Source organism: Nipponia nippon, unplaced genomic scaffold, assembly GCF_047370975.1.
Source record: "Nipponia nippon isolate SJK-2023a ecotype South Korea unplaced genomic scaffold, ASM4737097v1 scaffold_10, whole genome shotgun sequence".
In the NCBI taxonomy this organism is placed as follows: Eukaryota; Metazoa; Chordata; class Aves; order Pelecaniformes; family Threskiornithidae; genus Nipponia; species Nipponia nippon.
The window spans coordinates 6,694,019-6,716,065 of record NW_028262291.1 but is presented as its reverse complement, the minus strand read 5'-3'; the positions used below and the strand labels follow the sequence as shown (position 1 = coordinate 6,716,065).

The 22,047-nt window shown below is 36.6% G+C and overlaps 1 protein-coding gene across 4 annotated transcripts in view; it reads right to left on the bottom strand.

Annotated features, from left to right (window-relative positions):
- Positions 1 to 22,047, bottom strand: part of ANO3 (anoctamin 3) — a 210,810-nt gene that overhangs the window by 35,118 nt on the left and 153,645 nt on the right. For 3 of the 4 annotated variants that reach the window (XM_087743296.1, XM_087743319.1, XM_087743312.1), the window contains exons 6-12: positions 21,828 to 21,928; positions 17,750 to 17,794; positions 12,198 to 12,329; positions 10,727 to 10,833; positions 9,246 to 9,301; positions 6,706 to 6,827; positions 5,326 to 5,460 (exon numbers count right to left, since the gene is read on the bottom strand). In XM_087743296.1, the coding sequence (XP_087599422.1) occupies positions 5,326 to 5,460; positions 6,706 to 6,827; positions 9,246 to 9,301; positions 10,727 to 10,833; positions 12,198 to 12,329; positions 17,750 to 17,794; positions 21,828 to 21,928 (698 nt within the window). The remainder of the gene's footprint in view (positions 1 to 5,325; positions 5,461 to 6,705; positions 6,828 to 9,245; positions 9,302 to 10,726; positions 10,834 to 12,197; positions 12,330 to 17,749; positions 17,795 to 21,827; positions 21,929 to 22,047) is intronic. The other variant, XM_087743305.1, reaches the window with a different exon arrangement.

Below are 22,047 nucleotides of genomic sequence, written 5' to 3'. Positions count from 1 at the left end.
AGTATTTCAAGTTTTTCCATTTTTATTTCCTACAGAAGAACTTATGTATGGGGCTAATAAAAAAACACTTTAATATCCTAACTTTGGGGAAAAATATCTTCAAACCACATTCTACTGCTTAAAGATCTTAAGATTCAGGAAGATGAAGTCATGGCCTTCGTTGGGACCATTCATATTCCAAATGTACATAATTAAGTGTCTTGACAAAGGCACAACAGAATTAACAGAAGTGCAAAAATGAATTTTAAGGCAAATTTTAACTGCATGGAGTAAGCTTCCCAAAGAACCTCACCAATCGCATTTCCCTGTCCTTTAGCAATGTTGACATGCCTGAAATGATCCTATGACACACTAGGAAAGCAGCAATATAAACAAATGCCAGGAAATGTCTACTGATTTGTTTTAATAAACATTGCGCTTTCACTCTCCTCCTCATGAAAGCTGAATTTACAGTTCTAATGCTGTATGGAAGATTATACTTATTTCCAAATGAGTGCATCCATTAAATCCTGTCTGACATAACAGTAAATTGAAATAAAAGATTCCGTTTGCCTAGATGTCACTTTTATAATCTTTGGTCATACTTCACATAACATCAGAATCATTAATTCACTGAAATCTTGGAACATAATGTCGACCTGATAAAGAAGTTGTCCTAAGTAACCCTTAAGCCATAATGAGCACAGCCAGTCATTTCAGAGTTGCAGAGTAACAGAAATCTTATAGTGTGTCACATCAGAGAACTTTCTTGCTTGCATTTTCATTTAAATGATCAAGCAGAGAAAATCATATTTCAACAATTTGTTATAATGGTTTGGCAATAATACAAACTGTTGTCAAATATAAGGCCAAATTGTACTGTGCTTTGAATTTGAATTCAACATTACAAATGTTAGATTTTCTGTATTCTATACCTTGAGTTAAAATCTTGGTTTGTTTTTAATAACGTATGAAGTTTCACAAAATTATCCTGACAGTGATAGGTCACATGCTTTAGCACTACTCTGCAAATGCAATAACATTTGTTACGCAAGTGTTCGTGACAGGTGCTATGTTAACTGTTACTGCAATTCAAATCTTCAGCATAGCAGAGCAAAATAAGCTTCTTTGTGCTGTCCTCACTTATTTATCTGAAATTTGACTACAGCACATGGTGCAAAGACACCTCAAGCTATGCTGTATTTGTGCTTGGCCTTTCTGTTTGACTAACAGGAAAGGGACAACTTATAACAGTGATAATTAATGATACGCATAAACCCATCAAAACCAAACTCTTTAAAACCATCAGATGTATTTTTATATAGACTAATCGACATGTAATAGCTTAACATCTAACTTGAGAATAAAGATAGGTAGTAAATATGGCACACAATTTGTTGAAAGAAAAGAATCCAGATGACGGCACTTCTAAAGGACTATTTAAGCCCTCCCATATGACAATCACTTCACATTTCCCCCAGTTTAGCTCAGGGAGGGCAAATGGATCAAAATATATTTAAAAGTGTATGGAAACAAGAAATACAAAGTCATGTTCTGCATTTTTGTTTCTGCATGTCTGAGCCCTACGAATATAATCCAAATACTCTGGACACTACTATGGAGTTTCTCCAACAGAGATTCTCTGGATTTTTCTCTTGGTTACCTTCACCTCACAACTGAATCCTGCAACGAGCTGCTGACACCATAATCTCAGTGCCCTGGGGGACCTCAGTGCTGGCTCCTGACAACCACAGTATTACCAAGCTTTATTGGAAGCCCATGCAAGAAAAAGGACATCCTCCATTCCAATGTCTTTCAGTAACACTGCCCATCTTATACACTTGTTTTGTGATAGGACAGAAAAATGTCCCTAACCATGTAGACTGGAGAAACTTCTGTTTCTAAACATGGGACATATACGCATATTTGCTTATAATAGTCTCTAGTCCCTGATACCACAGTGTGTATGCAGGGTTTTTGCCTTCCAATCTTATTTCACCTTCCTCCTCCCTGTACAATACACTTTAATCATCAAATGATTCAATCAGACCTGAAAGTTTATTGTTTCCCTAAAACTGTAACTGAGGAAAGGAGAGAGAGAGACTATGACAAGGAGCAAAACGCAGTGTGAGGGACGCTTGCCCTGGGAAAGAAGGAAGGGTACCACCAAAAGGGAGCAAATATGCACCATTTCCAACCTGCCTGTGGCAGCCACGCGTGAACTACACAGAGCATCTTTCCTTTACACAGGGGGCAGGGACTGACGGCCCCATGCCGGGCTGGAATGGGATCCTGGCACAGGCTGAGATATATATGTAATATTTTATATGTATATAAAAAGAGCCACTTGGTATCATGACAGACCCCGAGCACGGAGCAGAGGCAGGCACTTGTACAGGTTGTAAACAAGACAAACTAGTTCTTAGGTGTGACATCGTTCTGCATAACCCTCGAATTATTGCTGCGCAAAACCTATGGCTGGCATCACAAGCAACGTTTGGTTCTATGGGAATGTATGCTTGTGTATTTGCTTATTCTTTCTCTGCTGAAACTGCACTGGACCTCGGTGGAAAAAGAAGAAAACGATCGTTTTCTGCCTGCAGCCACTAGAGGGGGGCTCACGGCAGCTCCTGCGCCAGAGAGGTGAAGGGACATCACCGAGGAAAGTACGCCTCTGCAAAAAGAACTTGATCAGTCGGTAAGTTCAAATGTTGTGGTACACAAGGTAGATGAAAAATAGGGGGTTTTGACAGAATTTATCACACTGTAAATCAACACTTCCTAACACCCACCGATTCCTAATAACAGGCGTTAATAGGGTGAAACCTGTTTCACATGAAGTAGTATTACACTGAATAACACTGAATCTGGGGCAACGTGGCAGTTATGACATTGCCATAATGCCCTGGCACAAGATCTAAATTCCTAATTGCCACTGGGTTTCCTGAGTCTAGGGTTTGTCAGAATAACATATCCAACTCTGTTTCTTCCTGACAACTGCTGAACATTGCATTTGCATACTGCGGTAGCTGCAGCACTCAAAATCAAATGATATATTTTAAAACTGTTATGGATGTTTATCTAGCAGTTTTCTTTAAATGACTGCAGAAACACTAAAGAATCTCACAGTCTCAGAATATGGCAAGAATAAGAACATTCGGGTTGTACAGTCTGTCTGCCCACTAATGGAGGACTCCTATCTGCTCTAGGTAGGAGGTTTCTGTCTAGCCCTCAGTAACCCCTTCCAGGCTAAGTAAGCAAATATGGCAAGGAGCAGCACCCGTTATCACTGGCCTTTAGAACTGCCTAAGTGCACAAGGTGATAGAGAAAACATCTACATGCATTTTATCAGGCCAGTCACAATCAGCTTGAGTTAGTTAAGTTCTGTTCTTGAATCCACATCTCACAGCAGGTCTTACTAACTTGGTCATAGCAAGCATGACTAACCAGAGGGACTCCACAGATTCACACCATCAAAGGCAGAGAGGACCTTCTGCCCAGAATGAATACATCCAGCCTACAGATGTGGGGCTGCCACAGAGCACACTGCTAGGGCTTCTGCATTAACCCACCCTCTGTCAGTATTTTGAAATGAACGCTGGCTAATGTTAGCTGTAATAAATACCTAAATACTGCCCTCCCCTTGCAGGCATCTAGGGCTTATATGGTGGATCACCTGACTTTCAGGTTCTTGCTTCTGGAACAGAGCCCAGATCCCCTGAAGGGCACCCTGGCGCTCTGTGCAGCACAGCGTGGCACTGAGGCACCTCAGGATGGGACCCAACACAAGCAGCCTCCACGGGGAGCAAACTAAAAATCTCTATGTTCTGTCTGCAGCTGCTCAACAGCAGCCAAGAGGGAAAACTTAGGACATGAAAACATGGAAGCTAGCCTACCTCTGCCCTCCTGCAATTTCCACTCTGCAGCCTTCAGCAAGCAAGATAACCGTCTCTATTAAAAGAGCTAAGCAGGAGTCATATCTCCAAGTCTTCTCTGGAGAAGCGTATGACACATATACAAGCACAGAATAGCTAACAGTTTGAAAAAAATAAATTATTAGAAATTCTGTTCTTTCTCTTGGGGAGTGTCCATGCCAAATCTTCCTCGTCCACAAGGAGTGCCTAAAATATTAACCTATACCCTGATAACAGTAGATTATGGCCCTTTGTTCCCCCCTTGCTGAAACTGTGCATTGTACATGTGAAGAATACAAGCTTCCCAGTTCAACAGTCCTAGTCCCTGTGCTCTAAGAAGAGGCTGATCCTCTACTTTACATTACATCCATTGCATTTTATGGACATTTATTGTGCAAAACAATCCTAATACAGCGAACAATATCCTAAAGACAGCATAGTTTCCTGGCTGATAGATTTATTGTATTTAATGCAGTTTGAAGTTGTAAAGTCTCTTAGGAGTTTGTTGTACAAAAGCAAGCCTAAAAAAGCCTTAATTACAGCACTGTAGACTGTAATAACTCCCTGTGAAACAGAAGATAAAGGCAATTCCATAAATAAACGTTTAATAGTCCTGCTCAAAGCCCAAGCATCAACACTTCCTATGAAATCTGACTCCAAGTATACTTACAGCCTAAGCATCCAAACTGCTTGGAGCAACACTTGCAATTGTAAGAGCACCGATACTGTTGTGTCTGATGACATCTAATGGAAAACTTTGTAATAAGGGTGCATCCTCTGAAACAGTTCCTAAAAATACAGTCAGCACTTAACTCAAGCACCCTCATCACTATTTCTAAATGACATAAACCCTCTCAGAGAAAGATCACAACAGTGGGAAACTTGAAAACTAGTTTCATTTCGTGTGCTTGTTATCTCCCTGAAGCTGGGTTTCCTGGCTGCAGTTTACACTGACATAGTTAAGAATTTTGTTACACTCAAAGTTTGCCACTATTCCCACTGGGAGAAAAAAAAGGCATAGACAAAAGTAAGTTGAAGTTTAGCAACTGTACTATACTCTGGAAGCTATAGACAAGGTGGAGGTAAAGAGGGACTATGACTGTTTTTTCATCCATTAGCCTTGACTAGAATGACAACCATTGCATTACCTGTGACATTAGAATTGGTACTTGCTGTTTTTCCTTACAGACAGAATGGGAATCACTGCAATGTAGTGGGGTAAGGGCACTTGCTGTGAATGGTACGCATCCAGCTTGATGCAAAACAGATACACAAAGTGGATACACTTGACTGAAGAACCCAGTGTTCTATTTGGTTATTTTTACATGATTACCATATCTGGAAAGCATTTATAAGTATAATAATGATCTAAGTTGTGCCAGGCTGTTCTTAATTTTCAACAGTCTATTATGTTTTTAAATGGGATTTTACCTTACTTGGCTGGAATCCATGGTAAATAATCCATAGAGGAAAACAAAGAGCCCAACCAGGGCAGCAGGAATAAGCATTCCAGTATACCACCCCAACCAGGCAAAATACAGTCCAATTTTTTCACCAAAATATCGCCTACATGAAAAGGAAACACATACATTGTTTAAAGTTAAAATTTATGGTGACCTCTATCTATCTTCACAGTAGTAGAATAATTCTAATGAGAAACTACCATTACAAGTTTATGCTAAAACTATTGTCAGTTTACTAAAATGTTTTATTTCAGGCTAGCATAACATTCTAGTGACATTAATTGCAGACTTACCGGAGCGTATATTTTCTAAGGATATCACTGAAGTGCTCTATAATTTTCATGTCCTTGCAATGACTAAGTAGATGTACTACTTTCAACATTACTAAATGTAGGACATTTTATTTGCACACAGATATATATATCTATATTTATACACACACATAAAAAATTTCTGGAAAGGGATAAAGTAAGTTGGTATGACCTAAGTATTCCATTATAAAAAGCATTTATGATAGGTAATCATGTAATATGACATATTTCAAACTATAATTAGAGAAAAAAAAATGGATTGATACCACAAGTTGAAGATTGACCTTTAATTCTTCAAAACTTGGGTATCAGTTGCTAGAAGAGATGAAATAGTGGTGATCAAAGTCAGTGATGCATGATACTATTTGATCAGCACAGAATTGTCCCATAGCACATGCTTAGCTCCACAGCCTTCAGTGGAACAATATTGGGCACAATGATTGGATATGACTGTCAGATCAGGAATAAAAACTGACAGCAAGGAAGAATGAATTATTGGTATTCAACGTCACAGATGAGGAAAGTATGAAACGCGAACATCACAATTATTTAACTTCAATTACATATATTTCTCTGTGTTACATTTGGTAATCTATGACATTAATTACAAGATACATAAACAGAAGTTTATTTAAACCCATGCAGAAATGTAACAATTAGGCTGCATTTTCCCTCACTGGATCTAGTAATTCTTGACTGTCCATGTGGGTAACAGTGTTCGCTTTCAAAGGTGCTCTCATGAGGGAGAGTGGCTCTCATCAGCAGACCACTTCACGGGTTTGTATTTTAAGTTTCACAATGCAAATTGTCAAGCAGGTGGATCTACGTGTCTTTTATGCAGCCTCATTTGAAATTAACAGCCCTGCACAAAGACCACCCAAAAGAAGCAACTTCAAGAATTTCAGTCTTACCTCATAATACCGAATAGCTAGATTTTACAGGAAAGCATACGGACAAGGAATTTACCAGCGTGGTTAATGTACTGTTACCAGGTTGGTTCTATCACAGAAACAAGCTACTCTTCAAAGTACTAATACCTGATTAAATCGAGAGGCTGGTATTTGTACCACATTCCCCACCGTGCCCACCGCTCATATAAGAGGTGTCTGTGATTCTGAGCTCCGTGTGTTTTGATGGGATGTCTGCTCTTGTGGCTTCCCTGAAATATAGCAAAATAAAAGTATATTACTAGGCGCTATGGAAAATATATAAATTTCTTAGGTATTTGAATATAATTTTAAATGAGGTGTTCACTATTTTTAATAAATAGGTCTCATATTATGGGCACCTTTAGGACATCACCTGGAGCTAACACGTAAGCCTGACAGAGGAGATATGGTTACATATGCTTCTGAAATGGCCAGTTTCTCTAATGATAGAACCATACTAGTCCAAGACTATAAAGAACTACTCAACTCTTTACATGGCTGCAAGTACAGTGTTTCTATTTCACTAATATATACTTATTTGTATGCTTTCGCCCATTTCAATTTTTCAAAGTTTTTCATGGGATGTTTGCAGTATCTTTTTTTCCTCTTCTATAAAATTTTAGAAATTTCTGGTGTGTCAGCTCGGTTCTCCTCTTCTAGACATTTTCTATGACTTTAACTCCTGTTTAAAAATATAGAAAACCACAGTCTTTCTGTGGTACATATTTTCTAAGATGACGGAAACAACAGAACTGGCATTATTTTGAAGCTACACAGGACTCTCAGAGGCATTAGAAGCAAAACAGAGAGTCAGTCTGACCCAAAAGGAGTCCTTCCAGGCCATGCCTGACATATACAGACTGCCTGACAGCCTGAAAGAATAGCCTCATGCTCAGCAGTCGAAAGGTAACACACAGATGCACTAGAGCCATCCTAAGCAGAATCTATTGCATTTGTAACTTTACTCCAATTCTGAAGCAGGACATCTTTTTTTGTCGAACTTTCCCCCCCAAAAGACCCCACCACTCCGTTATCGTGAAGAAAATCTTTCATCCAACAACTGCAAGTGAGCCAAATAATTCCCCAGAGCAGTACTTCAGAGTTAGCAATCAGACAGATTCTTGACCCTGGTAGATGCACGTAATTTAGCCATTTAGTTTTTTATGATTTATTTGAAATCTTGAGCATTCCCTGCAATTGAAAGAGCCCTATTTACTTGTTGTAATCTGCTGACCCTCTGGTTTTAGATGAGTTAAAAACAAAGCTAAACATAGCAAAGAGTCCAATTTTACTCATTTCTCATTAGAGTCAGCAAAGAAGCATACAAAAAATGTCAACACAGAGTGTAACCTTTGCAATGTCTAGGAACACCTGAGAACAGAACATCAACTTATTCTCACAGTCACCTGGATGAACGACTGCAATGCATAAAGCATTACCCAGTATTGCATATTTTTAAATCTTCTCCCCCTCCCCGCTTCTTTCTGCACTGTTTATCCATAACAGAGTTCAAGTCTCAGCATTCCCACTGTGACTGAATTTTCACTCTCATTTGCTCGCATGATGAAGAAAAAATAAAAATTAAAAAAAAAAAAAAATTGAGTGTTCAACCACCAACCCTTAGCACCAGTCAAGCAGCAATTAAGGTAAGAGTGGCTTAAAAATATGACTTCATTAAACTTAACTGAAACTTTGAAACAGTAGCTTATGCCATAACAAAGGAACATACACATAAAATGGATATGACAGCATGGTTTTGACAGCCAGAGAAAGCTTCACAGGTTTTTCTGGTAGTATGACCAGCTTTTCCCTGAAGTCAGTAATGCACAGCTGAAGCGTTAACAATGATGTTTAATTATTTATCTGAAATACTCCTTCTCTATATTCCCAGTATTTAATTATTAATACCATATAAAAAATTACTTTCAGCAATTTGTAAAGCACAGGTCAGTCCTTTGAAACACAAGATCAAGTCACAATATTCAGCCCGAGCAACCACAGAGTTCACAGCTGCAATTACCAAGCTACTGATTGGCATTTAAAACGACTGAAGATGTGTGGCTTGCTTCTTTCTTTTCAATACACAAAGACTGAAAACCCTCTGAAGGCAAACACAAGTTTTTCATTTACTTCACAGGTTTACAGTCTTCAGAAGACTTTAACCTACTGAAGAAGATATCGTCAAGTAGAAGTTATCCAGAACTTTTCAGAAAAGACTAAATGGGAAATAATTAACCAGCCTCCCTAACTGTGATCAAGCGCACAAGCTTTAGAAAAGCAGAACATTTTGTAGGTGGCAGGCAAAAATAATTTATCACAACTAACTGGAACAATTTTGAAAAATTGACATTCCCATTAAGAACTCCACAGGCAATGTCCAGTTCATAAAAATAAATAATAAAAAAAAAGATTAGAATATTCTAGTTCAGTAAGAAAATGCTCCAGAAAGTTATTATTATAACACATTATATAAGAAAAATTTAAGAAGCCAATATTAAAGTAAGAGCTATAAATAAAAAAAAGTCTCAACAGATTACATAGTGAAACTAAAAGTTTGCAGGACGAAATTAAAAATAAAGTAGGATCTCAAAACATTAATGCAAGCTTTACTCTAAATATAAAGACAAATACAAAATTAACCAGGTTACCTCATGTGGTGGAAATGCTGCTTCATATGTTCCATTATTTAGTAACCTATTAATACCTAAAAAGAAAAAAAGCATTAGTTCTGATATCAGTTTTTTATACACATTTAATTTCAAGCAGTGCCAATTTTCAAGTTACATATTGAGAATGTAACTTAATATTAGATGCTCAGGATGCTGCTAAACATGACAATAATCAATAATCCCACCAACTGTGCAGGTCGTGCTGATCCCTCGAGATTTCTGGCTGTCAAACTACAGCAACTTTCTGATGGGCAACGCCTGCAACTTTTCTCTCCGGGTCGGCTGCTCGTGCCAGATCAAGTGTGAGAAGATAGTTACATTCATGTTGTATTCATCAGAGCATATGATACAGATTTTATGGGTGACCAGATGATCTGACATACACAGAGAGTGGTATGGACAGACAATCCTCGAGGCAGCAAAACCCCTGCAGGGTCAAAAGCTAACCTGTTGTTATTTTTAAATATAACTCAGCTGAGGTCATCTGTATCAGAGCAGTGCTCTGCACCATACTGGCTACAGCATTTTGGATCAGTTCCTGGAGTCTTCCTAAAAACAGATTTGTTGTACTATCAAAGTACATTATAAAAAATAAATAACAAATAACCATTAATAATTATAATAAAAAGATTCAGTAGCCTGTAAGAGCACACCCATAGCCAACAGTTTCCCCAAGAAATAAGTACTTGTGATGGATTTCAGATTTGTCCATTCAAATATACAAATTATGCTAAACTAATCTCGTAATGAAATTTGCCATCATCAACTTCAAAGTCATTAGATTTGAACTCTTGTTTTCTATGTTTTTCTTACTACTGCTTTTCTTCAGAAATTCAAGCAACAACTTTCTGTAATTTCTATCATCTTCCTAAGTATAAGGTTTTAAGTGTGTCTATATATATTTAATTCCTAATTTAATTCCTTCAAAGAAAATAGGAAATAATCCATACATCCCCTGTTCATTACAAATGAAAATGAATAGTTACACCTTCTAAAAAATAATACTGTAATAGGACAGTTGATATAAATTGAATTTAGTCTTCAGGTCAACTGTCTCTGAGACGCATGGAGACCTCAAATAAGTTCAGTGTAGCTCACGTTGATTCTGCTGGACTGGAACTGCTGGGTAGTAGCAGAACTACTAGGACTACTCCTAGAAAACACTCCACAGTTTTCTGAGGTGTATGTTATCTTTATTGTGGCTCTTGATCACATAAAGTTATCATAATCTCTCCAATTTATTTTAAAGAATGATTAGTTAGGTGAACAATATTGCCAATTTAGACTGAGTTATATAAGAAAATAATTGATGTGACATTCCTTCAACTCAGTTACTGAGCAAATAAAAAGATTTCAAGGAATGGCAAAATTATTGAGTTTACTTAAATGATACTTTTCCAGGCAAGTAATGATATAAATTTTTATGGCTTCGGGTTAGGAAAAAAATACAGCATTCTCACCCATTTTGGATTTTCCATCTTCATACTTAGTTCTCTGTAGCATGTGATGTACGATTCTACTTCTTGTGGAATTGCTGAAGAAGCTGTCTTTGTTGTTTATTGTAAAACTGTTAAAATAATGAATGTCTTTTAATATTCAAACAATGCACAGGTGTTGAAACATAGCTGCTCAAGTGTTTTCTTCTTACAGTGATTTATTGGATCTTTACCCTCCTTGGTTACTGCACAAGATACAAGATTTTACATCCCTAGAGCATCTTCTCAGGTCCAATAAATTTATCATCATTACAGATTATTGTTTGGAAAACAGAGCAACTAAAACTAAATTCTAAAATATCCTACTATCTAGGTAATGTCTGTTCTGGATATAATTATTTTAAAAAGATCTTCAGAAGCAGTGGTTGCTCTCAAATTCAAGTTACTTATGAGTTGGCAGATGTCTGTGGCATGGAACTACCAGAACTACTATTTAGAGAAAAAAAAAAAAAATTATCTCCATGCACTGGACACTGAAGCAGCAGCTCCACAACCACTTTCCCTTAGAGAAGGATGGAGCCAAATAAAGCATCATTTCCCAGATGGCTCTGGTTTCTGGACGCCAGAAATCTGACATGCAGGAGCTTTTGCCTACTCAGCCGTGCCAAAAGGGATGCTATTACGGTTGATAATGTCAGCTAAGCTGATTGAGAAATAACCACAAAAACAGGTGATTGATCCAATGCAGTATAGCGAATTACTAAAAAAAAGTTGAGATTATAATGCAATTACTCTATCTTTCCAGGGTAAAGTCAGTCCACTAGCATATAGCTTCTTTACTGAGAAGAAAAAATTCCTATTTAACCTAATTTATACTTCCACTTTAAATGAACTTTTCTCTCCTAAAAGAATTATTACGAAACACTTTTAAAATGAAGAAACATCCAGAATTTTCAAGTCATAATTTTTGGGTTCTGAAAAAAATTATAGCACAGTTAAACTACATCCTCACCAACATGCTGATTTGAACACATACAGTTTTTATTTGGTGTATATATATTTATACTTTCAGACACAAAAGCATTTTTGAAATGCAAATCTGATAAGAGAGAGAAAATCATCACTGGTTGTAGCTTGCCTCCAGGTGCTCCCAACTTCAACAGCTGTCTCAGGTTTTGCCTAAGTAAAATATGTAATTAAGCAAAGTAAACTTGAGCAAGTATTTGCATTTTGTAATGTAATAGAAAGAAAAACTCCTAAATCAAACATGCAGTGTTCATTTTTTGGTCAAATTTTTGCCTGTACTACTGAGTGACTGTCAAATAGCAAGTAACAGAGAGTAGATTTTGGCTTTAAGAGAAAACCCATAGAAAATATCAAATACGATACTGGGTATTTGCCAGTGACCATCTGTTAACGGCTGCCTCTATGGCACTTGCTTAGAAGAAGTGAGAAAACAAAAAATCCTTGTGGTCTCTGGTGTTCCAGCACTTACTGGTGTATGCGTGCACGGCTAAAGGGTGCTGTGTAGCAATCTGTTTCTTCCAGATCAGGTAGGGCCTCCTTATCAAGCTTCATTGGATTTCTGGGCAACCAACTTTTCAGCTCTCTCATATTCCTCTGCAAACTGAGATAATAAGAAATCAGATTTACATGCTCTCACCTGCTTGTTATTTCTAGCTCCAGCATTGCATATTTAGTGAAATCGTACTAGAAATGAAATGAAAGCAGGACATTTCCGCATTAAGTAACTAAAAGAAAATAAGGAGTTAAGAGTAAAATTAGCAGGATTTATTTGTGATCTATCTTGCACACTTTACTCAAGTACAACTCATTCTAAAATTTCTGGGATTATGGTTTGAGATGGAACTGCAGTATTGAGTCTGGGGAAAATGATTTTCCAAGGTAGCTCATCTGGCAGAACTGTGGATGCTTATGGCTCACTCAAGAATATATCTCATTACCTTCTCTAGCCCCACCGGACAGGGCAAGTGTAACTCCTCCTCCCTCCCTTGCCTGGCAACTCAGACACTAAAATTCATAAAATTTTAAAGTAAATACAAGACTGCTCAGGATTAAATGTTTATGGTTTTCTGATTTCAATAAAGCTTTCCCCCTGCAAAATTTTCATCAAAATCCAAGGGCTGATATTGTCTTACAAAACAGTACCAAATAAAGTAAAGGATACATTATACAGAAATGCTTATACAGTCTTTATACAAAAAACTAGGTATTGCCTCATGCCGTTTCCTAAAAATTGACATTATGTAACACAAACAGAACATAATTTTTGTATCCTTCATTAGATTATATACTGGTAACAAAAAGGGCCTTCTTCCACTGGCAACTTGCATAAATAGTATCTCAGGACATGGTTTAAACAGGGGAAAAATCTAGTGAAGCGCAGTTAATTTTCAAGCAAATGCTAGAAGTTACCTCCTTATTACTTCTATTTTGTACTCCTTGCTGAGCTATATTTTTTTCATATTCAACTGCACTGAAATATGGGTATTTAAGGAGTAGGTCTCATATTACACGAGTGCTACATTATGACACCATGAGCATATCGGAGATCCAGAAAAATTCTGAATTTTAGAAACACATAACCCTAAAAAATATTTTTTTCAGCAGGATTTGGGCCTTACTCAATGAATATGTATGCATGATATATAAAGCATATATATCTCATATCCACAAAAAGTTTAAAGCTAAGTATCAGGCTTTTTTAATCTGAGATGAATACTTAATTGCCTGTGCTAAGCAGAAGCACAGCTACCCATTTCATAATTAAGAGTAATAAGTGATGACACAGTAAGTTGCTCTCAGGCAGCAAAGCCACCTTTGTGAAAACGTACATCTTATTATCAACATCAGCAAAAAAAAAGTTCTACCCCTATTTGACACAGTGTCAGACAGAAATCTGAGCCAAATGTGGGATCAGAATTTTACATTGACATTTAAAATCCTCAGAATTTTCTTCTTGCTATATATTGCCAAGGCATTGGTGCACACCCTGTATGTAACTGGTACTGCACTTGAGGGACACTACTCTGTTTGACACTAAGCAGTATGAGCCAAAGAACATAAGTATGTTCCTAAAGTTGAAACACAGAACACAGTTCCCAGGCAGGTGCATCCCTTCAGTGTCTCCTTTACTCAAATAATGCCTTACTGTGTGAGTTGATTATCTTATTGGTTCCAGTAGAAGTTCTCTCAGTACAAAGTTATACATAGTGTATATAAGTATAGTTTTCACTTTATTTTCTTCATCCTTTTTCCTGTTATACACATGCTGATTTTTTTTAGAGTCAAACCCCAGGCTTTTCTTTAATGAGGAAAACATGCAGATGCATCAGGAAGAACAGAAAAACAATGCATCTGATTTCAGATTTTTCATTATGAAAAGCTTTTAGAACTGGTTATATAAAAAGCCTTGATCATTTCCCCCCTTCAAAAATCAAAAACACTAGTAGATAATTTTTATCTTAAAGAAATGAGCTCTTTCTTAAAATTCATGTCTGCTCCTTTTAACATGCAAAGTAATGAAGAACAGCATTGGAATAAATTAAGAATTATGTCCACATTACATTTCCAATTTTTCTTCTGAAGCAAAAAGGTTTTTCATCTAAGGTGTGATTGCTTTTTCATTACATCGTTTATGGTTGATCACTCCAAAGCTTAGTGCCTTCAGATGGCACAGAATATTTCAACTGAAAAGCACATCTCCCCCGTACAAAAATAATCCAGCAAGAGAGACCTCTTTTCTTGGCTTACGTTATTTTACAATTAAAGGAGAAACTGAAGTTTTATGGAGCTTTCATTCAAAGTGATAACAAATTTCAGACAAATTTTTGCCTAAAATATAGGACTAAGTATTAGCATTCTTACTCAGAGTGGCTTTCTAGGTCAAAAGTAGCAATTCAAATGGATTCTTGACTTAATCTATTCAGTGTAGCTTAGCTAATAAGAGTAAAAGCAGACAGAGCTGGTCTGGTGAAGTCACTCATGAAGTCAGGAGTTCATGCAATGAGATTAGAAATGTCCCAGTGGAACAGTGCTCCACAGATGTGGGCAGCACTTCAGGTACACTCTTATTGAAACTGCTCCAGCTGGTGCTACTGTAAATTTATGCACCTTGGACTATGGGATATTATTCTGAAACACATATATTCTTATATATAAAAATTAATATTCTATGAAGATGCCTGTAATTTCAGTTTTGCTCTACTTTCATGCTCAACTGTACTGTTACATTTTATTTGGTTGGTTGTTCTTTTTTGCAGAACTAGTTTAGTCCAAAAATCCTTGCAGATTACGTTTACTCAGCAGACTGCAATGCAAAGAAACAAAGTATAGGTGAATTTGGAATCATCCGATCAGACCCATGGAACGAGATGACCAGTGGCAGTTGCTTAATTCAGATATGTTAGGTATTTTTGACAGCAATCACCACCCAGCATTTTGCTTGGTGTTTGCGCCTCTCATATACTGACAAAAATACACGAGACTGTGGCCAGAATTGTCAACCATACGCCACCACATTACTGAGCACGGTACTACGTTTTGTAATGGGAAACATGTTATGGTTGACAGATTCAATACACGGACACAATTGTCACCAAAAAAGGAAAAAAATACTGTATTTGTTCGATGGAAGGATATTAACAATTTCACTTCAGTGTGCAGACTGAAATCCAAAAGGTTTTAAAAGCCCTTTTGCAAAGCAGGCTTATTGCAGCTCAGTTGCTAAACAAAGTCATTTTTCATTCTCTATCCTTAGAAGTATAAATTTATTTCAACATTTCAGTGGACAGAGTGAAGCTGCATACGAAGGCAACTGTCTTTTAATTTTCTTTTCCTCAATGTCATTCTTAACCAGCATGAAATCGGTGTGTCTGATATGGCAGATACAAGACTGATTCATTAGATTATTCAGTCTTAAATCTGAGAGTTCAGACAATTTTTGATACCTACATTATTTACTTGCATGTCCCACTTCTAGCAACTTCCTTCCCTTTGAAAAGATTTCTTGAAGGCTTTTCAAATATTGCTCTTAAGGACTATGATAAAATTATTTCTGTCGTGTGGCCCTATGAATAGAATTCAAGTTTCACAGAATTAAGTACAATGTTAATTTTTTTTTTTTTAAGGTACATAAATAAAGGAATAGAGAGATACCACACAGCTATGACATATAAGAAGATAGTATACTAGTAAGCATTACATTTATTTTCTGTTCATTCATTCATGCTCCTAATAATCTTTTGCAGCCTTTTTAAAGGACATTTATAGTTATATACATCTGCCATATAACCATGTCAATAAATTCAGAGAAGTGTACATGCCACAGCTGGGTCTAATATACTAGTGTTAACCTCATATTCGTAAATTATAGAAACTCTATAGCCTTAAAATTTTACCTTTGATACACAAAGATTTTAATATAGTTCTTCATCATAGCTCTTGTAAACTCCACTTAATAACTTACAAATATTAATAAGAGATTTGATAAATTACAGAGAAGCAGTTAAGTTTGAAAAGTAAGATGCAAAGAAACAATGACAGTAGTAGAAGTTAAAATGGTGAGATGCATATGACAGCAATTTTAGAGTTAGCTTTCATTTTTAAGGATAGCTTCTTTTTCTTCTTCACACTATTCCCTTGTGCACTGGATTGTATAAAGTGGCAGAGAAATATTCAGAAAAATATTCACCCCCAAATTCTCACAAGTAGAAACATTTGTCTCAAATGAAAAATCAATCTAGCATGAAAATTGTTTATTACTTGGTTCACAGGTACTGTGCAACTTGAATTGCATATTTCAGACATCTGTCCTTCTAAATAAAGAAAATAAATTTATTTAATATCTAGGACTCACCAGACAGATTACAGATGAAATGAGACAATTTTGCAGTAAAGCTTGTTGATTTTGCTTTTGCATTACAAAGTATATCACTTACATTTTTCATAATGCACACTAAAATGGAGCAAGCATGTGAATGACTGGGAAGAGGAAAATCGCAGTTGTAAATTTATGTTATAGATTGTTTTTATTTCAATATATTTTATCTGCTTATGTATTTAAAGTTTTCTCACTTTACCATTCAACAGTGCTTCATCTATTTTTGTTAGCTGATCATCTTGCAAACTGATATCATGAGACTACTTAAGTTGTTCCTGAGAAATAATGACAGCTCTTCATCATCTAAAGTAACAACAGGAGAACCTAAATCAAATGTAATCTCATCTCAAAATCCATCTTGAGAAAACCCACAATAGAAAACTGCTTCAGGAGATTTCCCTCATGTAAAAATTTTCATATCTTTTCCGTAGGTAGTTAGGATTTACAAGACATCATTACGTCCGACTAGAGCAATGGGGACACAGCTCACAGCGTCCCCTGTTCTCGCTCCCCAGCTCCCCCAGGCTCCTTTCGCCCACTGCTATGTCCTCTGGTACCCTTCTCCTGGCTGACAGAAGCAGCAACAACACAGCAGCAGCCGCCGGTAAGGTTTGCATGTGTCTGCCTCCCAGAAAGTTAAACAGCTTTTACTGCAGTGCACGAGTTATTCTGTCAGCTATCAAATACAGATTCAAAACAGCCTTTGGTCTGTGGTGTTGATTTAGTCCTGATCACCAGGACACACAAGGGAGAAGTTGTGTTTGCATGTCTAAGGAACTGGCTGACTACCATAATCTGAGACATACACTCGAAAATATCTTCCATGCTAAAGAAACACATGCCTTGGTAACAGCAGTCATAACTGTAGAGATGGCTCCAGTATTAAATCTTTGCTGCCAGGATAAGGCCTTTTTTTTTTTTCCCTGGCATAAACACTTTTGCATTTCTAAAATGAGAACTGGCAAAGCTTTAAAGTACTGCATCTTGTTACAGAAGAATATTTTAACACTTTGAGCTAACATATTTTGAGTTTTCAGGAAAATAATCTAATTTTCCAAGTTTCCTGGATAAATTTACAACTGCGAATGGATTTTCTTTAGCAGGGTGACTATGACAAAATTAGAAGCTACACATCACCCACCAACCTGCCCATGGTTTTGCTCCTCCAGTCAGTGTAATAACATTTTTTCCTGAAAGAACAGCAAAAATCAGCTGAGAATAATCAAGTAGGAAACAGTTGAAAAGGATATATACATTATAAGAGAACACTGGACATTTTAGAACATGCATTTCATAGGTAGAAAGGTGAACAACACTTAAAAAAGGTAACCGAAATAGAATAAATCATTAAAATGCTATCATTTCATATATTTTCAAGTTCAAAATTTGTTCCCAAGTCAAAATTAAATATTAGATTTGTAGCTAATAATAATAGCTAATCAATAATTAATTCATAAGATACCCATCAGACAGGGTTCAATGGTGTCATGCTAGTATTCATTTAACGTGGTCTTTCTTAGCTTCTATTTTATGGAACTCATTTTAGAAGAATTAACAGGCTATTAAATTCCTTATGCACTCTATGCATTGAATACCATAAGCACTTAATGCCATTAGATACTATCTTCATTCTCTGAAGTGGCATACCATCATCTTCCCTTGACATTTTGCATCCAACTGAAGAACAATACACGGCCCTAAAAAAAAATCTAAGAGTACTAACTGCAACAAACAACTTTTATGTTAACCCTTCTTTTCTGTCCACCCTTCACCTGTCACAGCAACTTAGAGAAAGACGACCAGAAATTCCCAGTAAAGGCTTCTGAGAACAGTCATTTCAAAACTATGTAGAAATATATTTGCTGAAATGTAATATTTTACACACCTAGTTTTTTCATTTTTTTCATTTTTTTTTTCCGGTCTCCTCCTATCATTTCATGTCACATTTCAACAACACAAAGGCCTCGATCTTGCAGATTCCTCAGGGTATCCGTATCTTTACTATGGCACTCATCTGGGGACACTGAAATTCAGCACCAGGGGCTTTGCTCCTCGCTTAGTTCATCTTCTACTTAAAATTCGCCTAAATCCTTTAATAAAACCTTTCCTTTTATTCCCTTTAATTGCCCTTAGCTGTTTTGCACAGATGGAGTCCAGGCGAGTTACAGATACAATTAATTTATTCATTACACACAATAATAATTATGTGTCACGAGATACTGGTAGACACAGGTAAAATAAATCTTTTGTCTGAGTTTCAGAAATATATAACAAAGCTTCATTTCTACTGACAGACCACATACTTAACAAAAATATCCTTCAGTTGCTAAAAAAGGTATAATTCAGTCATGATCTAACCTTGGTACTAACATAAATCCTGTTCCAAACCATACACAAGACAACAGTGATTACTACAGAGTCTTTCGAAATGCTAGAAAAATTTCCTTTTGTAACTGAAACACTGAGATCCCATCTATATGACATATATATACTACATATCTGCCAACACATTTAGGTATAATGCCATGCTAAAACAGTTCTAGGATGCTGGGTGGTCCCTTGGGTCAGAAAAAAGCATTTTTACTTTTCAGCAACAGACAGAAACACTTTTTAACCTATCTAATAAGTCTATTGATTTTGTTTAGATTCCTGGATTGAGCAAAATGTACCTAAAAAGTGTGAGTTTAATTCTTCATGTATTATTCATGTATGATACCTACATATGGTACATTTTAGTGACCATAACCGAAAGCCAAAATTTTGCAAGACTGTGCAAGAGAACAAGGGTGTACTGCATTAAAGTACTGCAGGGAAGGCTAGCTCTCTTCTTCAATTAGGTATTACAAATGGACAGTCAGAAGCCACTGATAAATCAGATAAATGCTAAGAGAAATAACGTGTTCTTAGAATCACAGAATATCTCAAGTTGGAAGATACTCATAAGGATCATCAAGTCCCACTCCATGCTCCTTGCAGGACTACCTAAATCTGCCTAAGGACTACCAAAAACTTCTTGGGAGGGATGACTTCAGTTCATTGTAGTTGTGGGAGAGTTGTATGATTTGAGCTTCCTCTGTCCATTGAATGGAGAAAATAGTTACCTCAAGAAAACAACATACGCCATCCAGTTAAGAAAAGTTTGATTTAAATAAGCAAGCTCAAGACTTGAAACAAACAAAAGTGCTTTTGACAGAACATGTAGTTGAATTACAAAATGTGTGGTCACAGGATGTTGTTACGGAAGTGTAGATGGCTATTTTTGCATCCATGAAAAGCCATCAGGGGCTAATATAAGCAAAGATGAAGACATGAACTTTGCCTCAGAAAGTCTCTAAACCACAGCCTTCTGGAAATAGAGAAGGCTTCATGAAACACTGTTCTAGATTTGCTCAGCCTCTGTATTGGACACTTTAGACTGGCTGCCGGCAGAGCAAAACAGACCTTTGTTCTATTCTGCTATGTCCACTTGTGTTCACAATAAAACTGTGTTCACTTTTATTTTTTAAAAAGTACAGAAATTAAAGAAATAGCCTATCTGAAATATTCACACAAGTCTTAGACTGCAATTTCATTTAAATTCCTATTAAAATCTTTTTAAGGAGAAATGAAATGGTGATCAGTAAATGGTGATCAGTAAATTACTATTTCTCACAGTTCTATTATGGAGGTAGACGTGGACAGTGGGCTTTTTTTCTTACCAAATAAATGTGTTTCATTCTACAGCAAAACTGCCAACAAGGTGAAGTGGCAAAATTTAGCATTTTATGTACTTTTGGTGTACTGAACTGAGTGGGATAAAAGGAAGCTAAAGCAGCAACAGCCCAAAACCAAAGAAACATGGATCTTTTTCCCCCCACTTCGGGGGCGGGGTGGGGGAACAACACAAAAAACAACAAAAAAGAGAATATATTTACATGTCAGTTCATAATATAATAAACAAACATAACTTTGAACGCCTTCCAAGTACAGTAGTGTTGCAAAAGTCAGTGGTTTTTTTTTTTCCAAAGAGCGCTACTGATCTGTGAAGTTACTAAAATGATGAAGAATTCAAACCGTTCCTAAATCCTAACTTAATTTTGTGACTTCAAGTATCAAAGGCAAGAAAGAACTATTTTAGAACTGGAATTTAGATTGTTTATGTGTGCGTACACATATGCAAACACTTCTATATTTAAAATGTTGACAAGTATTCAAACTAGAGAAGCTCAGATGGCACTATAATAATATTCTCAAACAGAATAATACTCTCAAACAGAAGATGACTGTTACAGAAAACGATTTTTTTTTTTTTTTATGGAAAGGACTTTGAAGTGGAAACTCATTACAGAACTGGCTATTTGAAGTGAGTTTTGAGCAAAGCATGCTTCATGATGACTGTTTCTGGCTTAGGACCAGTGCAAGAGAGCCACATTGTGATAGCTGAAATCAGCAGGGACATGAAAGATAGAGCACTTGGCCATTCAAGTGAGAAAGGAGTGCTATAAGGCTATTTTCTGAGAGTCACACAGCTTTGGCATCTGATTACCATTTTAACTCCTGATGAGGTTTACAGCACACTGCATGCTCTTCTCTCTCTGGAAGAACATTATTAATCGATTTGCAAAGGGACATTTTTTCCTTTAAAAACTTCTGTATTATTGCAGAAGATATCAACTTGTCCTACAAATAAATAACAAATATTTATTGCAAAAATGTATGATAGAATTTGTTTAGCGCATGGACAATTCAGTTCATTATTCCGCCAAAGGAAAGCGAGAGGACAAAGAAACAAAGGTATCTCATTTTATTCAAAGTATGCCAATGCGTGTTATACTGGAGACGCGGAAGACACCAGCTATTTCTGTCATTTCACTTGCCTTTGCCTAAGACTTCAGAAATAGCCTAAAAGCATGGAGACTACTTGAGCTCAGACAGAGAATATCTGAAACTCTGCCAAGGACATCCAAAACAATGTGTGAACTACTAACAGGATTTTCTAAAGACGTATGTTCAATTTGACTTGGAAGGTAAGTTTGAAAACAAGTGCCACAGGTAAATTTGAAAAGAACGGTGGCTACTATTTATTTCTCCTCTCCTCCCTCCCTATCACCTCACTGAATTAAATATAACCATGCCTAGCCACAATGCAGCAAAGACTGTATTTTAGCCTTAAGGTAAGTAATGAACTTTTAATATTAAGCAGTTTACTAAATTATAGGTTTCTTAAAATAGTTTCCACAATACCTGAAAGGCATCCTGATGTTCATTCTTTCTGCGTATTTGCACAATGTCTCCCATGGACAGTGAATTTTAACAAACATGATATCACTGTTTGTCACAGCTGGCTGTAAAGAGTGGTAACAAACAAATACATATTAATAATTCAAACCTCTATGGCATTCACCTTTCTAAAAACATTCTTCAGGGTCAAATTCTGCTTTTAGGCCTGAAGTGGCCGTGCAAG